Source organism: Vombatus ursinus, unplaced genomic scaffold (assembly GCF_900497805.2).
Source record: "Vombatus ursinus unplaced genomic scaffold, bare-nosed wombat genome assembly UNPS02014798.1, whole genome shotgun sequence".
Classification (NCBI taxonomy): domain Eukaryota; kingdom Metazoa; phylum Chordata; class Mammalia; order Diprotodontia; family Vombatidae; genus Vombatus; species Vombatus ursinus.
The window spans coordinates 46,234,103-46,255,780 of record NW_020954576.1 but is presented as its reverse complement, the minus strand read 5'-3'; the positions used below and the strand labels follow the sequence as shown (position 1 = coordinate 46,255,780).

At 35.2% G+C, this 21,678-nt stretch overlaps 1 protein-coding gene across 2 annotated transcripts in view; it reads left to right on the top strand.

Annotated features, from left to right (window-relative positions):
- The window catches only part of C4BPA (complement component 4 binding protein alpha), a 48,715-nt gene that overhangs the window by 15,688 nt on the left and 11,349 nt on the right, over positions 1 to 21,678 (top strand). For both annotated transcript variants that reach the window (XM_027871520.1, XM_027871519.1), the window contains exons 7-8: positions 2,374 to 2,556; positions 4,500 to 4,691. In XM_027871520.1, the coding sequence (XP_027727321.1) occupies positions 2,374 to 2,556; positions 4,500 to 4,691 (375 nt within the window). The remainder of the gene's footprint in view (positions 1 to 2,373; positions 2,557 to 4,499; positions 4,692 to 21,678) is intronic.

Below are 21,678 nucleotides of genomic sequence, written 5' to 3'. Positions count from 1 at the left end.
AGGTGTCCTTAGGTTGACCTTAACTGGTCTGAGCTGACTCGACCCTTATCTTGAATTTGGAGTCTTTTTGGAGCCATCAACTTACTTCTTATTGTTTAAACCCAAGCCCACCTACAGTGTACTGCTTTCTGGAATTGTTCTTTAAATCTCTGCATTATTCTCTTTCTCTGTGGAAATTTAACCCTTACCTGACTCTCACAACAGCATTTCCCCTCAAACTTGGGACGTACTCTCCCATATCAACGCATAAAGTCCATGTTGGATAAGACTGGGTATGAATTTATAGTGCAGTAATAGTAAGGTACTCATACAAAGAAGACAAAGGTCTAGGAAATTCACAACTCTGGACCTGCAGTGTCATGTTGCCCTTTCATTCTCTGGAGGGTCCTCACAAAGTCTGCTGAAGATAGATGGGTGATTCTACTTTTTACTTGGTCTGGCTTCTCATTGGGCATCATGTCTCTGCTCAGCAGCTGACCTGGTGCTAGGCTGATGTGAGAAGCTCAATCAGGTGTAAAGCTAGTTCCTTACAGAACTGGGCTATTGCTGGGCTGGGCCAGGTAATTCATATTCACTGGGCTGCTGTTTCTGGGCTGGGCCAGGCATGTTACTTTGTAGCTGCTGATCATTCAACCACTGGCTCTTCCAAGAGTTTAGTATGTCTGCTAGACTGATTGACACGAGTTCTCTGGACTCAGATAGGTAACTGTGGTCTCTGGCGTAGCTAAGTGTTAGCAATACTCTTTTCAGCAAAGGCAACATTTCTTAGGCTAAGATTGACAGAAACTTTTCTTCTTACACTCCCTCAGAGAAAGACTCTTGAGGTTTGTCCAGCAAGAAGTGGAAGACGTCTAACACTTCTTTCTGGTTCAGAGGTAGCACTCCTTGGTTGTGAACACCACTTTTACTTCAGTTAAGTTACAATTCCCAGATTCCTGTTGGGTCACTAGCAGAAGAATGGCTGAGGACAAAGGTAATAAAGGTGTCTGTCCTGGGACAAGTCCATTGTCTTACTGCCTCTTCATTTACAATGGGCTATTCAAGCTTTAGACCTCCTCGAAGGAGCAGAGTATTTCTTTTGCATCTGAAAGGTCTTTTCCCTTTACAAGTCAATGTCTTTGGCCTTTATGACCCTCAACCTTTTTGAAGTCTAAATTACATATTCTTGCTAGTCTAGAAGATTATTGGCTTCTTAGCTCTTAACTAACACAAAATCACTCTTTCTGATTCTAGAGGACACAGTCAATTCCTCCCCTGCTACACCTCAATTTTCTCATCTCTAATGGGAAAGAATCTTAACCAAGTATGACTATGCTGAAACATAGCGCTATGGTCAGAATGATGGAACAAGTGTAGTTCTTCTTTTGTTCTGAGTTTCTTAGAGCTTGGTACTAGGCAAATATTTGAGGTTATAAAATGTTCTTACTGTGCCTCATGAGCTGTGGTATCGGGGAGTTGGAAAGGACCTTAGAAATCATAAACATCACAGATTCCTAACCTGGACCATGAACTTGTTGTTTGTTTGTTTGTTTTAATATTTCAGTAACTATATTTTGATATAATTGCTGTCCTTTGTATTCCTATTGTCAACCTGAAAGTTGGTTAAAGTGACAACAAGCCAGTTGATAAGCAAATTCATTCGTTTGTTCTCTTAAGTTAGCAAAATGTACATGGAGCCAGAGCTTTAGCTCTGACTGAATCAAGCAATTTTAGGAGAACATTTAAACCCTGAATCAGGATGTCTGTGTTCCTCAGATTTATGGTCTCCATATATGTTTAACCATAGCATAAGAAAGGAATTTTCTTAATTGAATAGATTGTAAATACAATAAAATAGGAGAATGTCAAAGTATCAGTTGAAATTCTAGATCTAGGATATTTGTGTTTAACATAGATAAGAAAAGTCCATTCAAGGTAGTGTCCAGGTCCAAGGCACCTTAGTGATCATAAACAGAAGAATGCTCTTGATCAGCTTCAGCTGTTAACACAGGAAGAGGCATTCTTAGTTCACTCAGAAAATAAAGAAAAGCATGTCTATAATGTTGGGATGCTTCTTCTAGCTAATTAGTTTAGACTTTGGCCCTTATTAGGGTTCAAATGATCTTAAATGATTATCACTTTGTATTTTATTTTATGCTTTTAAAAACATCATTTTAGGAGTCCATAAGCTTCACCAGATTGACAAAGGAGTCCATGATACAAAAATGTTTAACAACCTCTGCTCTAGTTCAACATTCTCATTGTACCAAGTATAAACTTTCTAATATGTATCTCCATGAAACATTTGGTACTTCCAATCACGTCTTTGCTAATATGTTTGTGTTGTTATACCAGATAATTTGGGTTGAGCAAGTCTCGTTTTTCTTTCTTTAGTGGTCTCCTGTAAGCAGCCACAGTTTCTAAATGGGAAGTTAATCTCTGGTCTTGGACCCATCTACACATACAAAGACACTATTTTGCTTGAGTGCAACAGAGGTTACCTTATAAATGGCACCAATGTGATTCACTGTGGAGCTGACAATCGATGGCATCCTGATATACCCGCTTGTATGATCAGTGAGTATGGACCCATTCTAAGCCTACCCAGAAATGCAAGCATGGGAACACATAAAGGAGTTGGTGTTAATATATACTTTTTCACAGCACAGTTTTGTTTTATTCCAGTCATCAGAAGACCAGGTGGCTGATTCTTTTCTTTCTTTCTTTCTTTTTTTTTTTGGAGAGGCAATTGGAGTTAAGTGACTTGCCCAGGGTCACACAGTTAGTAAGTGTCAAGTGTCTGGTCTGAGGCTGGATTTGAACTCAGGTCCTCCTGATTCCAGGGTCAGTCCTCTATCCACTGTGCCACCTAGCTGCCCCTAGGTGGCTGATTCTTAAAAAGCTCCATCTTCCCCTGCTGTAAAACAAAAATAAATTCAACTCTGTTTATAGAGTTGATTAGGGCAAGGGGCTGCCAACATAGCAAATAATTATTATTATTATTATTAGCATTTAATAGTGCTTTAAATTTTGCAAGGTGATAACACATGTATACATGTCTTTGAGCTTCACAACTACCCTATATGGTAGTTGCTTTTATTATCCCCATTTTATAGATGAGGAAGCTAAGGCTGAGAAAGGTTAAATAATTTGCCCAGAGTCACACAACTAGCAAATGTCTAACACTGGATTGGAACTCAGGACTTTCTGACTTTAATTATCCACTGTAACCATCTAGTGGCCCCTTTTATTTTGCTTTATATCATTTTTGCCCCCAATCCAACCCAAAGAGCCTGCCATTCAAAATGTAGGAAACTGAAGCTCAATAGATATATTGTGGAAATCATGATTTCAGTGATGTGGACATTGAACTTGTTCATTCGTTATACAAACATGACATCATCAGGTGAGGCAAAAGAAACTGAAAACCAAAGCTTCAATTGTGAATGATCAAAGGATATTTGTTCTTGCCAGGTCTTTATCTGAAGGGTAAAAGATGAAGTTCCCAGTGGCAATCATAGTTGGTGACTAGGCAGATACCTTTTGTCCACTCTCACCGTCCAATTAGGAAGCACTCCAAAGTTAATCTCATATGCCCGGAAACTTTTACCAGTTGTCTTTACTGCAGGGTAATTGGCAGGTTAAGTCCTTTCACTTGAATATAAGATCATTCAAAGATAAGTTATTTTAGATGGATTTATTATTATTGCTGTCAGGAATATAATAACATAACAAGAATAGCTAGTATTTATATAGTACTTCAATGTTCACAAAGCCCTTTACATGTTATCTCATTTGATTTTCACAACAATCCTGGGGGTAGGTGCTATTATTATATCTGTTTCACCAATGAGAAAACTGAGACACAAAGAGATTAAGCGACTTGCCCAGGGTCACATAGTGAATGTATGAGGCAGGATTTGAACTCAGGTCTTCCTGACTCTAAGAATGTACAGTGCTTTGTGTACTATACCCTCTAGCTTAAGAGGAAAGATAATATCTCTTGTTTAGTTCTTTCAAAGATTAGAAACCATTCATCTTTTCAATCTGAACACTCTGCCGATAGTTGTGCACACCATGTAGCACTGCCATATGTGTGTGTATACATACATACATATATACATACACACATATATACATATATACATACATGTATATATACATACATGTATATATATATATATACATATACATGCACACACACATATATATATATATATATATTCAGTTCACTGGTGGAGATGTTTCTGTATCAGTCTCCAGGGTTGCCACCCACCTCTTTGCAGGCTTTGATGAGGATACATTTTATTCCATAGAGAAATCTTTCAATCCTTCAATAGTTCCCTGCATCCAATTTTTCCTTTCCCAATTACCCCAAAGACAATTTCTGACAATTTCAATGGTATCTTAGATCATTGCCTAAGTTGGTTTCCACCATGTCATCTCTTAAAATGACAGGCTGCTATATTGTCATGGTTGGCCTCAGTAACAGCTGTTTCCAATGCTTCTCTTATGATCAGATGCCTGTATTGAAAAACCATTAATTGAAAATGCTGACCTTCTATCCCATCGAAGAGATGAGGGTGTGTTCTCAGTCGGCACTGTATTAACATTTGCATGCAAGCGTGGATACAAAGCCATTCCAGATATATCACTTACTGCAACCTGCCAAGAAGATTTTAGCTGGAGTATGAATGAAGTACTTTGTAAGAGTAAGTATCTTTTAATATCTCCATTTTCATCTGTGAAACACAGCATTTAGAAAGCCAGTTGATCAAAGATGTAACTAACTCTCCCAAAAAAGCAAGAAAGTTAAAAAAAATGATCTGCACTCCAAATTCATCAGTTTTCTCTGTGAAGGTGGATAGTATTTTTCAGCATGAATCCTTTGGAATTGTCATGGATCATTGTATTGTTCAGTTTTTCACAGTCAATGATCATTATAAAATTGCTGCTACTATACATAATATTCTCCTGCTTCTGCTCACTTCACTTTGCTTCAGTTCATATAGATCTTTCCTGGTTTTTCTGAAACCATGCTGCTCATCATTTCTTATAGCACAATAGTATTCCTTCACCATCATATAGGACAACTTGCTCCTCAATTGGTGGGCATTCCCTCAATTTCCAATTCTTTGCCACCACAAAAAGAGCTGCTATAAACATTTTTGTACGTAAAAGTTTTTTTTTCTTTGATCTGGGATACTAGTTGTGATATTACTGGGTCAAAGAGTATGTGTAGTTTTATAGCCCTTTGGACATAGTTACAAATTATTCTCCAGAATGGTTGGGCCAGTTCACAATTCTACCAACGGTGCGTTAATGTACCTATTTTTCCACATTTTCTTCAGCATTTGTCATTTTCCTTTTCTGCTATGTTAGCCCATCTAATAGGTGTGAGGTTTTACCGCAGAGTTGTTTTAATTTTAATTTCTCTAATTAGTGATTTAGACATTTTTTCATTTGATTAACAATAGCTTTGATTCTGAAAACTGCCTCTTCATATCCTTTCACCATTTATCAATGGGGAAATGGAGTTTATTTTTATAAAATTGGCTCAGTTTCCTATATATTCGGGAAATGAGGCCTTTATCAGAAAACTCTGCTCTAATTTTTTTCTCAGTCTCCTGCTTTCCTTCTAATTTTGGCTGCATTGGTTTTGTTTAAGCAAAGTCTTTTTAATTTCATGTAATCAAAATTATCCATTTAACTTTTTGTAATTCTATCTCTTGTTTGCATATATCTAACAGGGAAACATTTCCATGCTCCCCTAATTTGCTTTTAATATCAACCTTTATGTCTAAAGTATGTTTTGACCTTGTCTTGGCATGTGGTATAAGATGTTGGTTTATGCCTAGTTTCTGCCAGACTGCTTTCCAGTTTTACTAGCAATTTTTGTCAAATAGTGAGTCCTTGTTACCAAAGTTTGGATCTTTAATTTGTCAAATACTGGATTACCATAGTCATTTACTATCACTTATTGGGTATCTAATCTGTTCCACTGGTGTACCACTCAGTTTTTTATTCAGAGCAAATTGTTTTGATGATTATTATTTGTAATATAGTTTGAAATCTGGTACTACTAGACTGCCTTCCTTCACACTTTTTTCATCAATTCCCTTGACATTCTTGACCTTCTGTTCTTCCAGATGAACTTTTTAAATTACTTTTTCTAGCTGTATAAAATAATTCTTAGTTTGATATGGCACTTAATAAATTAATTAAGGTAGAATTGTCATTTTTATTATTTTGGCTCAGCTTAATAATGAGCCATTACTATTTCTCCAATTGTTTAGATCTGTCTTTTGTGTGCAGTGTTTTGTAAGTGTGTTCATTTAGTTCCTGGGCTTCTCTTGGCAGATAGCTTCACAAGTATTTTATACTATTCCCAGTTATTTTAAATGGAATTTCTCTATCTATGGATATCTAGCATATCTAACTTTTTTTGAAATTCTATTCATCTCTTTTTTTCTTTAAAAAAATTCTTTTCTTTTTAATTTTTGAGTTCCAGATTCTCTCCCTCCCATCATTTTCCCACCTACTGAGAAAGTAAAAATATTATATCAATTATACATGTGAAATCATGCAAAAGATATTTTCATATTAACCATAGCATATAAAAAGCAAAAAATAAAAATAAAGCAAGAAAATTGTACTTCAGTTTGCACTCAGAATTCTCTCTCTGGAGGTGGAAAGCATTTTTTTTTATCATGAGTCCTTTGGAATTGTCTTAGATCATTGTATTGATCAGAATAGCCAAATCTTTCCAGTTATCACCATTATAACATTACTGTTACTGTGCACAATGATTTTCTGGTTCATCTCACTTCACTTTGCATCAGTTCATATAACTCTTGCTATGTTCTTTTTTTTCTCACAGCACTCCTTTCTTATAGCACAATAATACTCCATCACAGTTATATGCCAAAACTTGTTCAGGCATTCCCTAATTGATAAGCATCTCCTCAATTTCCAATTATTTGCCACCACAAAAAATGGTAGCTATAAATATATTTGTACATGTATGTCCTTTTCCTTTTCCTTTGATCTCTTTGAGATACAGACCTAGTAATGGTATTGCTGGATCAAAGGATATGCACAGTTTTACAGACCTTTGGTCATAATTCCAGATTGTTCTCCAGAATGGTTGGGCTAGTTCACAACTCCACCAACAATTCATTAATGTACCTATTTTCTCTCATTCTTTCCAGCATTTGTCATTTCCCATAGGTGTGACATGATACCTCAAAGTTTTAATTTGCCTTTCTCTAATTAATAGTGATTTAGAGCATATTTTCGTATGACTATAGATAACTTTGATTTCTTCTTCTGAAAATTTCTTGTTTATATCCTTTGACTATTTGTCAGTTGTACAATGGCTTTTATTTTCATAAATGTGACTCAGTTCCCTATACATAAATGAGGTCTTTATCAGAGAACCTTGCCATAATTTTTTTTATATTATTTTATTGCTTATGGTATCTTTTAATAGTTTCCCCGATTATCTTTTTTCAATTAGGTCTGTTTTTGCTGTGGTTTATCTGAGATCACAATTGACACCCCTGCCTTCTTCACTTCAGATGAAGCATAATAGACTCTACTCCAGTGCTTCATTGCAACTCTGTGTGTGTCTTTCTATCCCAAATGTGTCTCTTGCACACAACATGCAGTTGGATCCTGGTTTCCAATCTAATCCACTATCTGCTTCTGTTCTATGGGTTAGTTCATCCCATTTACATTCACAATTAAGCTTATTAACTGTGCATTTCCCTCCATCCCATTTTCATCTGTTTATCCCTCTCTTTTATCCTGGCCCTCCTCAAAAATCTGTCCTCTTTCTGATCACTGCTTCCCCCAATCCACCCTCCCTTTTATTGTCCTCTCCCCTATATCTTTTATCTCCTTCCTCTCCTATCTCTGAGTGTGTACTCTTCCCTCTTTGAACTAATTCCGATGAAAGTGAGGTTCAAGCACTACCTACCACCACTCTGATTCCCCCCTCCACTGTAAAAGCTCTTCCTTGTACATCACTTTTATGTGGGAAAATTTCCCCTATTCTACATCTCCCTCCCCCCTTCTCCTAGTGCATCCCTTTTTCTCATCTCTATATTCTTTTTCTTTTTTTGGCAGTTATACCAATATAATCAACTCACATCCATGCTTTTTGTCTATGTGAACTCCTTCTAACTACCCTAACTACCCTTCTTAGAAGTTACCTGTATCATCTTCCCATATGGTGATGTAAATAGTTCAACTCTACTGAGTCCCTTATGATTACTCTTTAATATTTACCTTTTTATATTTCCCTTGAGTCTTCTGTTTGAATGTCAAATTTTCTGTTCAGCTCTGTTCTTTTCATCAGGAATGCTTGGAAGTACTCTATTTCATTGAATATCCATTCCCCCCCCCCACTCCCAAAGGATTTTATTTGGTTTTGCCGGGTAGGTCATTCTTGGTTGAAATTCTAACTCTTTTGCTCCTCAGAATATCATATTCCAAGTCTTCTACTCATTTAACGTAAAAGCTGATATTTGATATTTGAATTATTTCTTTCTGGCTGTTTGCAATATTTTATCCTTGACCTGGAAGCTCTGGAATTTAGTTATAATATTCCTGGGAATTTTCATTTTGGGATCTCTTTCAGAAAGTGATTGGTGCATTCTTTCCATTTCTATTTTACCTTCTGAATCTAAGATATCAGAGCAATTTTTCTTGATAATTTCTTAAAATATGATGTTTAAGGTCCTTTTTTATCATGGTTTTTGAATAGTCCAATAATTCTTAAAATATCTTTCCTCAATCTGTTTTCCTGTTCTTCTAATGGGATATTTTACACTTTCTTCTATTTTTTCATTCTTTTGACTTTGTTTTATTGTTTCTTGAAGTCTCATTGACTCTCTAGCTTCTATTTGCCCATTCACATTCACAGTTGTGATTACTATGTATTTTCCTCCATCCTATTTTCTTCTATTCATCTCTCTCTCTCTCTCTCTCTCTCTCTCTCTCTCTTTCTCTCTCTTTCTCTCTCTCTCTCTTTCTCTCTCTTTCTCTCTCTCCTATACTTTCTCAAAAGTCTGTTTTGCTTCTAACAACTGCCTCCTTTGATCTACCCTACATCTTATCACCCTTCCCTTTCTCTTAGCCCCTTCCTCTCTTATTTCCCTGTTGGGTAAAATAGATTTCTATACCCAACTGCTTGCAAGCAGCCAGAAAGAAACCATTCAAATACCATAGAGACACAGTCAGGATCACACAAAATTTAGCATCTCCCACAGTAAAGGAACAGAGCACAGATGAATGGAATTGATCTATAATATCCCTAGGCATTTTCATTTTTGCATCTCTTTCAGGAGGTGATAGGTGAATTCTTTCCATTTCTATTTGAGCATGGTTATTTTTGTCTGCTGGGTAAGCTCTATCCTCGCGAAGTTAGAAAGTCTCATTACCAAGTTGGCTGCAGGATAATATGCTTCTTGGAATGTATTATTTATTTATTTTTATTACATTTTTTAAAATGCTACAACAATCCTCTTTTATTTATTTTCTTCTTTTGGGGAAGGATCTCTATGACATGCCCTTTTCCCTCTCTAACTCTGCCTCAAATTTAAAACAACAACAATAACAACCTTGTAACAAATAATCCTAGTCAAAAAAGGCACAAATTGGTGGTCTTAAAATGCATATCTCAATCTTTACCTCGAGTCCCCCAACTCTTTGTCAGGTAGTGGGTAACTTTTCATTATTGGTTCTTTAGTGTCATAAGCCACTTAGGGTCCACAAAACTCCTGAATCCTGCCCAAACCAGATTAAAATGTACTTGAAAACATTTAACAAAATAAATAAAAATTCAATAAAATACAGATAATGTTCATTTGTGGTTATTTAAGTTAATATGCAACTGACAGCAGGCCTAATTATGTCTGGTTTACTGACCCCTTTTTTATTTGAGTTTGATATCATTGCTTGAGTAGTGATTGGCCATTGTATTGATCAGAGTTTTTAAGTTTTTCCGGACTGTTTTTTTTTTCTTTACAAAACTTTAATTATCATATAAATTGTTTTGGTTTTGTTTACTTCATTCAGCATCAGTCAGTCAGAGAGTCAACAATCAATATTAAGAGTTTATTGTGTGCTAGGCATCAAGCTAAGGCCTGGGTATACCAAAAATGAAGGAGTGGGTAAAAAGTGGGTCTCTGCTCCCAAGGAGAGAATGAGAGGGAGAAAACATGTAAATATCTAAATACATACATAAGTTATATACAGAATGTTTGAAGGTAAGCAGAAAAAAGAAAACATTACCTATATACAAGTCTTCCCAGGTTTCTCTGAATCCATCCCTTTTATCATTTCATTTTCTCATATACCACAATTTTTTCAGTCATTCCCTTATTGGTGGGTGCCCTCTTCATTTCAATTCTTTGTACAACACACACACACAAAGTGCTGCTATAAACATTTTTGTAAAGATGGATCCTTTTTCTCTTTATTTGATATCTTTTGGTACATACAGATAATAGTGACATTGCTGAATCAAAGAGTATGTTGAGTTTTGCTTTTTTTTAAGGTATTTCCAGAATGGCTAGAACAATTAATTCATAGCTCCATCAACACTGAATAGTGTGCCTATCCTCCCATTGGCCCACCCCAACAATTGTCATTTTTTAATCATATTTAGCAATCTGATAGGTGTAAAGTGAAATCTCAGAGTTATTTTAATTTGTATTTCTCTATCACTGGCTTAGTACATGTCTATATATATATATATATATATATATCTTACATATATTCCTTTTTAATCTTGGCTACCAGAACTTTATCAGAGAAGCTTGCAACAAAGACTTTCTCTCAGTTAACTCTTTCCTTTTTCATTTTAAGTGCACTGGTTCTGTTTTAATCAAAACTTCTAAATTTTCTATTAGCTTTAATTGTTCATTTTGTGATTTTCTCTATCCCTTATTTGATAATGAATTCTTCCCCTGTTCATAGTTGGAAAAGATGTTTCCTTCCTTGTTCTTCAAAGATGTATCCATTTGGTGCTTATTGTGGTATATAATGTGAAAGATTGATCTAAATCTAATTTCTGCTACAATGCATTCCATTTTCCCAACAGTTTTTGTCACATCATAAGTCCTTGCCCCAATCTTTAAATTTAGCAAACAGTATGTTTACTATGTTCCTTTGTTCATGTATATTTTGTACCTAATCTGTTCCACTGACAGACTTTTCCATTTTTTTAACTTGTACCAAATGGTTTCGATAATTAGTGATTTTTAGTATAGTTTGAGATCTGGGACTACTAAACACCTTCCTATTTTTCCCCCATTATTCCTCTTCAGATTCTTGACCTTTTGTTCTTTCAGATGAACTCTGCTATTGTTGTTTTTTTTTTCTAGGTAAATATAGCAATTTTTTTTGCAGTTTGACTGGTATGGTACTGAATATGTTAATAAATTAGACTTTTTATTATCTCAAATGTATTATATACACATGACCTAATTATAAACAATTAATATTTCTCCAATTGTTTATCAAGTAAGTAGCACTTTCTTAGTAATTTATATCTTCTAGTTTATCAAATACTGGATAATTTAGTTTCACTGTTTCTGATTCTCCCTTGTATAGTCTCTTCCATTGACCTACCACCCTATTTTTTTAACCAACATGAGTTTTTATGTGCATTTCATGTAAGCAATCAATTGTGGTGTTTTGATTTTTATTCAACCTGTCACTCTTTTTTGGTTCTATTAGATGGTTTAATCTATTCACATTTAGAGTTGTGACAATTAGGTTTGTATTTTTCTCCATTTGTCTCTAGTTTTTTTTCAAATTATGATTTTTCTACCTCTTCCTCTATAAAGATATTACTTTGTCTCTTCAGTTATTTTTAGCATAATCTATTTTAACCCAACCATATAAATTTATGTATTTATTTTTAGTTTCCAATATTCAGTTCCATAAGATTTTGAGTTCCAAATTTTCTCCCCATCTCTTTCCTCCTCCTACCCCAAGACGGCATGCAATTTGATACAGGCTCTACATATACATTCATATCAAATGTATTTTCACATTTGGTCATGTTGTAAAGAATAATTAGAACCAATGAGAGAAAATACAAGAAAGAAGAAACCAACAAAAAAAAGAAAACAAAAAAGAAAGAGCAAATAATATGCTTCAATCTGCATTCACACTTCATAGTTCTTTTTCTGGATGTGGACAGCATTTTCCATCATGAGTCCTTTGTAATTGTCTTTCATCCTAGCATTGCTTAAAAGAGCTAAGTCTATCAAAGTTAGTCATCGCTTATTCTGGCTGTTACTGTATACAATGTTCTCCTGGTTCTGCTCACTTCACTCAGCATCGGTCCATATAAGTCTTCCCAGGTTTTTCTGAAGTCAGCCTGCTCATCATTTCTTATAGCACGATAGTATTCCGTGACATTCATATGCCACAATTTGTTCAGCCGTTCCCCAACTGATGGGCATCTCCTCAATTTCTAATTCTTTGCCACTACAAAAAGAGCTACTATCAATATTTTTGTACATGTGAGTCCTTTTCCCATTTTTTTGATCTCTTTGGGATACAGACCTAGAAGTGGTATTGCTGGGTCAAAGGGTATGCATATTTTTATAGCCCTTTGGGCATAGTTCCAAATTTCCAGAATGGTTGAACAGTTCACAACTCCACCAACAATGCATTAGTGTTCCAATTTTCTCACATCTTCTCCAGCATTTATCATTTTCCTGTTTTGTCATGTTAACCATTCTGATAGATATGATATGGTACCTCAGAATCATTTTGATTTGCATTTCTCTCATCAATAGTGATTTAGAGAATTTTTTTCATAAGACTATAGATAGATTTAATTTCTTCATCTAAAAACTGCCAGTTCATATCCTTTGACCACTTATCAATTGAGGAATGACTTGTGTTCTCATAAATTTGACTTAGTTCTCTATATATTTTAGAAATGAGGCCTTTATCAGAAACACTGGTTATAAAAATTCTTTCCTAGTTTTCTGCTTCCCTCTTAATCTTGGTTGCATTGGCTTTGTTTCTGCAAAAACTTTTTAATTTAACATAATCAAAATTATCCATTTTGCATTTCATAATATTCTCTGTCTCTCATTTGGTCATAAATTCTTCTGTTTTCCATAAATTTGACAGGTAAACTATTCCTTGCTTTCTTAGTTTGCTAATAGTATCAGCCTTTATATCTAAATTGTGTACCCATTTTGACTTTATTTTGGTATATAGTGGAGGATGTTGGTCTATACATAGTTTCTGCAATACTATTTTCCAGTTTTCCCAGAAGTTTTTGTCAAATAGGGAGTTCTTATCCCAGAAGCTGGGGTCTTTGGGTTTATCAAACAGTAGATCACTACAGTCATTGTCTACTGTGTCTTGTGTATCTAACCTATTCCACTGATCCACCACTCTATTTCTTAGCCAATAACAAGTAGTTTTGATGACTGTTGCTTTATAATACAATTTAAGATCACGTATGGCTAGGCCACCTTCCCTAGCATTTCTTTTCATTAATCCCCTGGATATTTTGGACCTTTTGTTCTCCTAGATGAATTTTATTACTATTTTTTCTAGCTCTATAAAATAATTTTGGTAGTTTGATTGGTATGGCACTGAATAAGCAAATTAATTTAGGTAGAATTGTCATTTTTATTATATTAGCTTGGCCTACCCATGAGCAATTGATGGTTCTTCTATTATTTAGATCTAACTTTATTTGTGTGAAAAGTGTTTTGCAATTGTGCTCATATAGTTCCTGGGTTTGTTTTGGCAGGTAGACTCCAAAATATTTTATAATGTCTACATTAACTTTAAGGGGAATTTCTCTTTCTATGTTTTGTTATTGGGTTTCGTTAGTAATATATAGAAATGCCAATGGTTTATGTGGGTTTATTTTATATCCTGCAACTTTGCTAAAGTTGTTTATTATTTCAAGTAGTTTTTTACTTGATTCTCTAAGTATATCATCATATCATCTGCAAAGAGTGATAGCTTCGTTTCTTCATTGTCTATTCTAATTCCTTCAATTTCTTTTTCTTCTGTTATTGCTAAAGTTAATGTTTCTAGTACCATATTGAATAACAGTGGTGATAATGGACATCCTTGTTTCACCCCTGATCTTACTGGAAGTGCTTCTAGCTTATCCTCATTACATAGAATGCTTACTGATGGTTTTAGGTAGATGCTACTTATCATTTTAAGTTTTAAGGAAGACTCCATTTATTGCTGTTCTCTCTAGTGTTTTTTTAATTAATTTATTTTGAATTATCAACAATCACTTCCATAAGCTTTTGAGTTTTAAATTTCTCCCTCTTCCTCCCCACCTCCCTCCCCAAGATGGCATGGAATCTGATATAGGCTTTACATGTACATTCTTATTAAACACATTTTCACATTAGTGATGTTGTAAGGAAGAATTAGAACCAATAGGAGGAAACAGAAAGAGGAAACAAAATACAATAGAAGGAAAAAAAAATAGCAAATAGTATACTTCGATCTGCATTCAAACTCCATGGTTCTTTCTTCTTTGTGGATAGCATTTTCCATCACGAGGCCTTTGGAGATGCCTTAGATCCTTGTATTGCTGAGATGGGTTAAGTCTATCAATATTAGTCATCGCACAATGTGGCTGTTACTGTGTACAACATTCTCCTGATTCTGCTCACTTCACTCAGCATCAGACCATACAGGTCTTTCCAGGTTTTTCTGAAGTCTGACTGCTCATCATTTCTTATAGCACAATAGTATTCCATTATATTCATATACCACAACTTGTTCAGCCATTCCCCAATTGATGGGCATCCTCTCAATTTCCAATTCTTTGCCACCACAAAAAGAGCTGCTGTAAATATTTTTGTACATGTGAGTCCTTTTCCCATTTTTATGATCTCTCTGGGATATAGCCCTAGAAGTGGTAGGCTGGATTAATGGGTATGCACATTTTTATAGCCCTTTGGGCATAGTTCCAAATTGCTCTCCAGAATGGTTGAACAGTTCACAACTCCACCAACAATGCATTAGTGTTTCAATTTTCTCACATCTTCTCCAGCATTTATCATTTTCCTGTTTTGTCATGTTAGCCATTCTGATAGGTGTGATGTGTTACCTCAGAGTTGTTTTGGATTTCTCTAATCAATAGTGATTTAGAGCATTTTTTCGTATGATTATAGACAGCTTTAATTTCTTCATCTGAGAACTGTCTGTTCATATCCTTTGACCATTTATCAATTAGGGACTCTCTAGTGTTTTTTAATGGAATAGGTGTTGTATTTTGTCAAAAGCTTTTTCTGAATTTATTGAGATAATCATATAGTTTCTGTTAGTTTTGTTGTTGATAGTTTTCTTAATATTGAACCAGCCCTGCATTCATGATATAAATCCTACCTGGTAATAGTGTATCATTCTCATAAGCTGCTGTAATCTTTTTGCTAATATTTTATTTAAAATTTTTGCATCTATATTCATTAGGGAAATTGATCTATAATTTTCTTTCTCTGTTTTGACTCTTCCCAGTCTAGGTATCAGTACCATAATTGTGTCATAAAAAGAATTTGGTAGGACTCCTTCACCTATTTTCCCAAACAGTCTATACAATATTTGAATTAATTGTTCTTTAAATGTTTGATAGAATTCACTTGTAAATCCATCTGGCCCTGCAGATTTTTTCCTAAGCAGTTCATTGATGGTTTGTTCAATTTCTTTTTCTGAGATGGGGTTATTTAAATATTTTATTTTCTCTTCTGTTAATCTGGGCAATTTATATTTTTGTAAATATTCATCCATGTCACTAAGATTGTCAAATTTATTGGCATACATTTGGGCAAAATAGTTTCTAATCATTGTTTTAATTTCCTCTTCATTGGTGGTGAATTTATCCTTTTAATTTTTGATACTGATAATTTGGTTTTCTTCTTTTTTTTAAATCAAATCAACCAAAGGTTTATCTATTTTATTATTGTTGTTGTTGTTATTTCATAAAAGCAGCTCTTAATTTTATTTATTAGTTCAATAGTTTTCTTAATTTCAATTTTATTAATCTCTCCTTTGGTTTTCAGTATTTCTAATTTGGTATTAAATTGGGGATTTTTAATTATTCTTTTCATTTTGGGGGGCAATTGGGGTTAAGTGACTGGCCCAGGGTCACACAGCTAGTGTCAAGTGTTTGGTCTGAGGCCAAATTTGAACTCAGATCATCCTGACTTCAGGGCCGGTGCTCTATCTACTGTGCCACCTAGCTGCCCCAATTTGTTCTTCTTCTAGCTTTTTTAGTTGCATGCCCAATTCATTGATCTCTTCTTTCTCTATTTTATTCATGTAAGCATTCAGAGATATAAAACTTCCCCTAAGAACTGCTTTCACAGCATCCCATAATTTTGGTATGTTGTCTCATTATTGTCATTCTCTTGGATGAAGCTGTCGATTGTTTCCATGATTTGTTGTTTGACCCACTCATTCTTTAGGATTAGATTATTTAGTTACCAATTATTTTTTAGTCTATGTTTCCATGCCCTTCATTACATATAATTTTTATTACATCATGATCTCAAAAGGATGCATTCCATATTTCTGCCTTTCTGCATTGGATTGGGAGGTTTTTATGACCTAGTACATGGTCAGTTTTTGTCTAGGTGCCATATACTGCTGAGAAAAAGATATATTCCTTTCTATCCCCATGCAATTTTCTCCAGAGGTCTATCATATCTAACTTTTCTAAAATTATATTCACCTCCTTAACTTCTTTCTTGTTCATTTTACGGTTACATTTATCTAGTTCAGAGAAGGGGAGGTTGAGGTCCCCTTATAGTTTCCCTTTCTATTTCTTCCTGTAACTCCCTTAACTTCTCCTCTAAGAATCTGGATGCTACACTACTTGGTGCATATATGTTTAGTAATGCTATTACTTCATTGTCTATGGTGCCTTTTAGCAGGATGTAGTTTCCTTCCTTATTTCTTTTAATTAGATCTATTTTTTTTGCTTTTGTTTTCTCTGAGACCAGGATTGCTACCCTTGCTTTTTTTTTGCTTCAGCTGAAGCAATAATATATTTTACTCCAACCTTTTACCTTTACCCTTACCCTGTGTGTGTCCTTCTGTTTCAGATGTGTTTCTTGTAAACAAGGCAACCATATTTCTACTTGTTCTCTTCCTTTCATACTCAAGCTTCCCTGCCCTTACCTATTTGTTTCCTTCTTCCCTAGCTGTAGAGTTTTGCTTGACTTGGTTCCTTTTTCTTTCTTCCTTTGATGTAGATATCTAATCTTTTTTTCTTCCAGTTAAGTAGTCAAGAATTCCTCTTCTTTTTCTCCCCCTCAATATGTTTTTGTTTGTTTTAAATTTTCATTTTATGTGCCTTTTTCTAAAAAGGCTTTTCTTTCCTCTTTCCCTTCATTATTCATCTTCCTTTTCTGTTTATCCCAGACATTTCCCCCATGATTCATCACCCTTATGCTTGTTGATTCCTTCTTCCATCTCTATTCCTCATGGAATTTAAGTTTCTAAGGTACATATCTTGGGCTGCCTCTTCTAAACAGTTTCTATTTGATTGCCTTATGGATCTTGCCCATCCCCTTTTTTTTTCTTATGTGCCTCACTTTTAGAAATACCAATTCCTGCAGGTGATAGCAAGGATAGAAGTATCGCCTTATGGTAGGACTTTTCCTGTCAACCTGTGTAGGTCATTATCCATTGCCTTTCCCATGTTCATCCTCTATCTCTCCCTGCTCTGCTCCCTCTCTGGGATCATGCCCTCTCACTCCATTTTTAGTTATAGGATGTCTGTCTTCCTCATGAGAGCATTCTTCAGTAGAACCTCTTCCCATCATTAAAATAAGATTTCCCCCTTTCTTTTCCCATTTCATCCCTTCCTTTGCCTGCTCACCCCTTCTCCTATAGGACTTCTTCTTCAGAAACTTCAGGGGTTAGTTTTCCTTCACTGTTGACTTTTGAATTGATTAGGCACATCATATATTCCCCTCTTTTTCCTTCTCTCCTCTCCCTTTTATGTACTCTCTGATTCTGCAATTTAATGCCACAAAAAAACATTGATTCATCTATAGATGGGATGTTGTGAGATTTATTCCACAATATTTCTGTTTGACTTCAGCTTTCACTGGTGTTTCCTTGCATACTTTTAGAAAGAAATTTCTTAATTATCTCTGTTATCTTTTATTATTGTTGTCCTTGATTGTGGTATTTATTTACAAATTCCTGTATTTCTGTTGTCTTGGGTATTTAAAAAACAGATAGCTTGTTCAAGTCTAGATAGGTAGGTGCCACACTGGCATAGAACACTGGAGTCAGGCAGACTTGAATTCAAATCTAGCCTTGGACACTTATTAGCTTTGTGATCCTAGACAAGTCACTTAACCTGTTTGCTTCAGTTTCCTCAACTATAAAATGAAGATAATTATACCTACTTCTTAAGGTTGTTATAAGGATGAAATGAGATACTATTTGCAAAGTGCCTGGCAAATAGTAGGCACTTAACAAATGCTTGTTTCCTTCCTTCATTGTAGGAATACTTTAAATATCTCTTTTTTATTAAATATCCATCTTTTTCAGTAATGGTTAGGCTTAGGTTTGCAAGGCATGTCACCTTCGGTTTCATCTTGCATACCTTTGCTCTTTGGAATGCATTATTCCATTCTCTCTTGAAGTTTGTGGCAGATACAGAACAGTCAGTCTTATGTTATTTGAATTTCCTTTATATTTAAAGGTCTCTCTCTTGGTAGTTTGCAGAATTTATTGTTTGTCATTGTAATTGTTCAATTCAACTACTGTGTGTCTTAAAGTTTGCTGCATGGGAATTTTTTTTCCTGGAGGCAAATGTAGATTCCTTCAATTAGCACTTTGTTTTCTGTTTTCGGAAGTTTCAGGCAGTTTTCTTGTATTCTTTCAGGTGTTTTAACTTCTCATGTTCTTCTGGGAGACCTATAATATTTACATTGCCTCTATGCATCCTGTCTTTGACATCAATATGTTTTACTTGTATGGAGAGCATGTTTTCTTTTAATGTCATTGCTTTTTGCTTCTTTTCTTCATGCCAATGTATTTGTATTCTCAATCAATTGTTCTAATTTTTGTTCCTTTGGTGAGGTGTAACACTACAGTTTCAAATATTTCTATTCTGCTGATTATTTCTGCTATGTAGGCCATAAATTCTGCTTTTACAATTCTTATTTCATCTTTTACACAATTCAGGAACATCTTGCTGTGTTTCCATGTTTTTTGGGGGCTCTACAGGGTCCTCAGTTTCATAAGGGGTTGATTAATTTCCTTTGTCTTGCAATATTTATTCAAAGATGTTTGGAATCTTTTAACTAATCTAGAGGCCGTATTCCCTTTGGTTATTAACATCTCTATTGGCTTGTCTGCTAATGCTCAATGTCTTTAATTGAGTTTTCATCTACCTGACATCTTTGACAATTTCAATCTTTTCCCCCTTTTATTCTCCTATGGCTTACTTTCTGGCTCTTCCCCCTTTGCTTGTGATTTTCTTGGAGTCTGGACCTCAAAGTTGTTTCAGCCTCCTCCCAAACTAGACAATTCACATTTCAATGGCTTCAGTCTCTGCCCCAAGTCAGTCAGTCAGTCAATAAACATTTATTAAGTGCCAATCATTGTGCTATGTCCTGGGGATGCAAATAAAGGCAAAAGATAGTCTCCCACCCTCAAAGAGCTTACAGTCTTATGGAGGAGACAACACATAAACAACTATGTGCAAACAAGTCATATACAGGCTAGACCTATTATAATTAACAGCCAATTGACTAATTATTAGGAACTAGAATTAAGGGAGATTCAAAAAAGCTTCATGTAGAAGGTAGGGTTTTAGCTGGAACTTGAAGAAAATCAAGGAAGTCAAATGACTTTTGGAGGAATAGAACTGGCCCCAGCTGGATTCCAGTCTACCTTCTCTGAGGCGTAGTGTATTAATTATAATACATACTACACATGCTGGAGCCCTGCCCCAGTTATCTCTGCTCCTCAGTTCTTGAACTGAATACTGTTACAGAGCAGAGCACAGCCACACTGAAGTCCCAGTTAGAATAAGCTTCTGCCTTTTGGTTTTCTAGGGCCCCAGCAGGTGGCAGAGAAGAGAACTGAATCCCATTGTAAGCCCATGGGTCGTTTTGTGTAGTCCTGCCAGATCATGGCAACCTGCTATTAGTTCATTGGGTTTTTACCTCATTAGGGTTCTAGGTGTCTTAGAACATGAGACAGTTATACTTTCTTTATTCCACAGAATTCCTATTTTAGAGAGGTTTTAGAGATTGCAAGAATTGGAAAAAAGCGTCTAATCCTCCATCTTGTTGGTCTCATGACCCAAAATTGTCCTTTAAGCCTAATGTAGTTTTCCTACTCGTTTCTTTTAACCATGTCTATCTTTACTGTTGTCTTGTTTGAGATCATCATTGTTCCCCTTCCCCTTTTTTTTAGTTCACCTGAAGCATAATAAATTCTGTTTTAGCCCCTTGTTTTAACTGTGAGAACATTTATGTTTCAAGTAAGTTTTTTTATGAACAGCATATCGTTGGGTTCTCCTTTCTAATCCATTCTTCTCTTGTCTTCCTTTAAATGGGTGAGTTCCTCCTATTCACATTTGTGGCTATGAATAGTAATTATGAATTCCCCTCCATCTTAAACTCTTATGCTTCCCCCACTTTTGTCCCTTGCTCGCCTTTTGTACAAAGGAAAAGACAGTAGTGAAAGAAGAATATAATAATGACCTATAATAGGAATAATCTGTTTTTGTTCCACTACCCTTTCTCTCTTCCCCTTAATCAAACCCTTTCTCTGGTTCTTATCCCCTCTTTTTTCCTATTTCCTATTTCCCTCTTTCAATATATAGCTTCTGAAGTTAAAGGATTTCTTTTTGCTTGTGACTCTTCCCTCTTCAATATTATCTTTCCTCTTAAAACCTTTCCTTTTTTTTCTCTGTCCCTGCCTATTTCCCTATTAAGTTCAATGTATTTTTTTTATTAAGCTCTTCATGAAGGTATTCACATGGGTGTGTTCACCCCTCCTTTGTTTAGCTCAGATAAGTAAGGTTTGTGTGGTATCCACTTCTCCCACCCCTTTAATGTTTGTAAAATCTTGTCCTTGCAATTTATTTGTGAGAAATAGTAAAGTTCACTACCACTATCATTCCCTTCCTCCTCATTTCTTTCCTATTCTATTCCGTCAGGACTCTTATGTCAGGCTATATAGCTTCTGACTGTGTGTTGTTCTGGGATAGTTGAAGGAACTTATTCTTTGGATTTCTTGATCACTGTTCAAACTGGTGCTCTTTTTGTATTAGAGCTGGAGTAAAAGTAGGAGAGTTGAATTTTTGTGTGACTTACCATACCACCATTTTTGCTAGAAGTCATTATGTCTTTCAGGTAGTCAGTCATCCCTACCAGAATAACGAAGTTTAGTCAAATAAAGATCCTTGATGATGGGCTACTCCAACTCCATCAGGTATCTGTAAGAAAGAATGCTATTGACTTTGATACAATCTGTGATAGGGTAGGGACCCTTAGGGACTTGCTTTAATGTCCACATAAGAATTATTTATAATTAGCATATCAATTGGAATGTTGTTTAAGTTGTTTCTTAAGTGCTCAAAAAGTTTGTTCTTTTGCCCCCTCTATATTTGTAGGGGTAGGAGGGGAGCATTAAATATGTCATCTA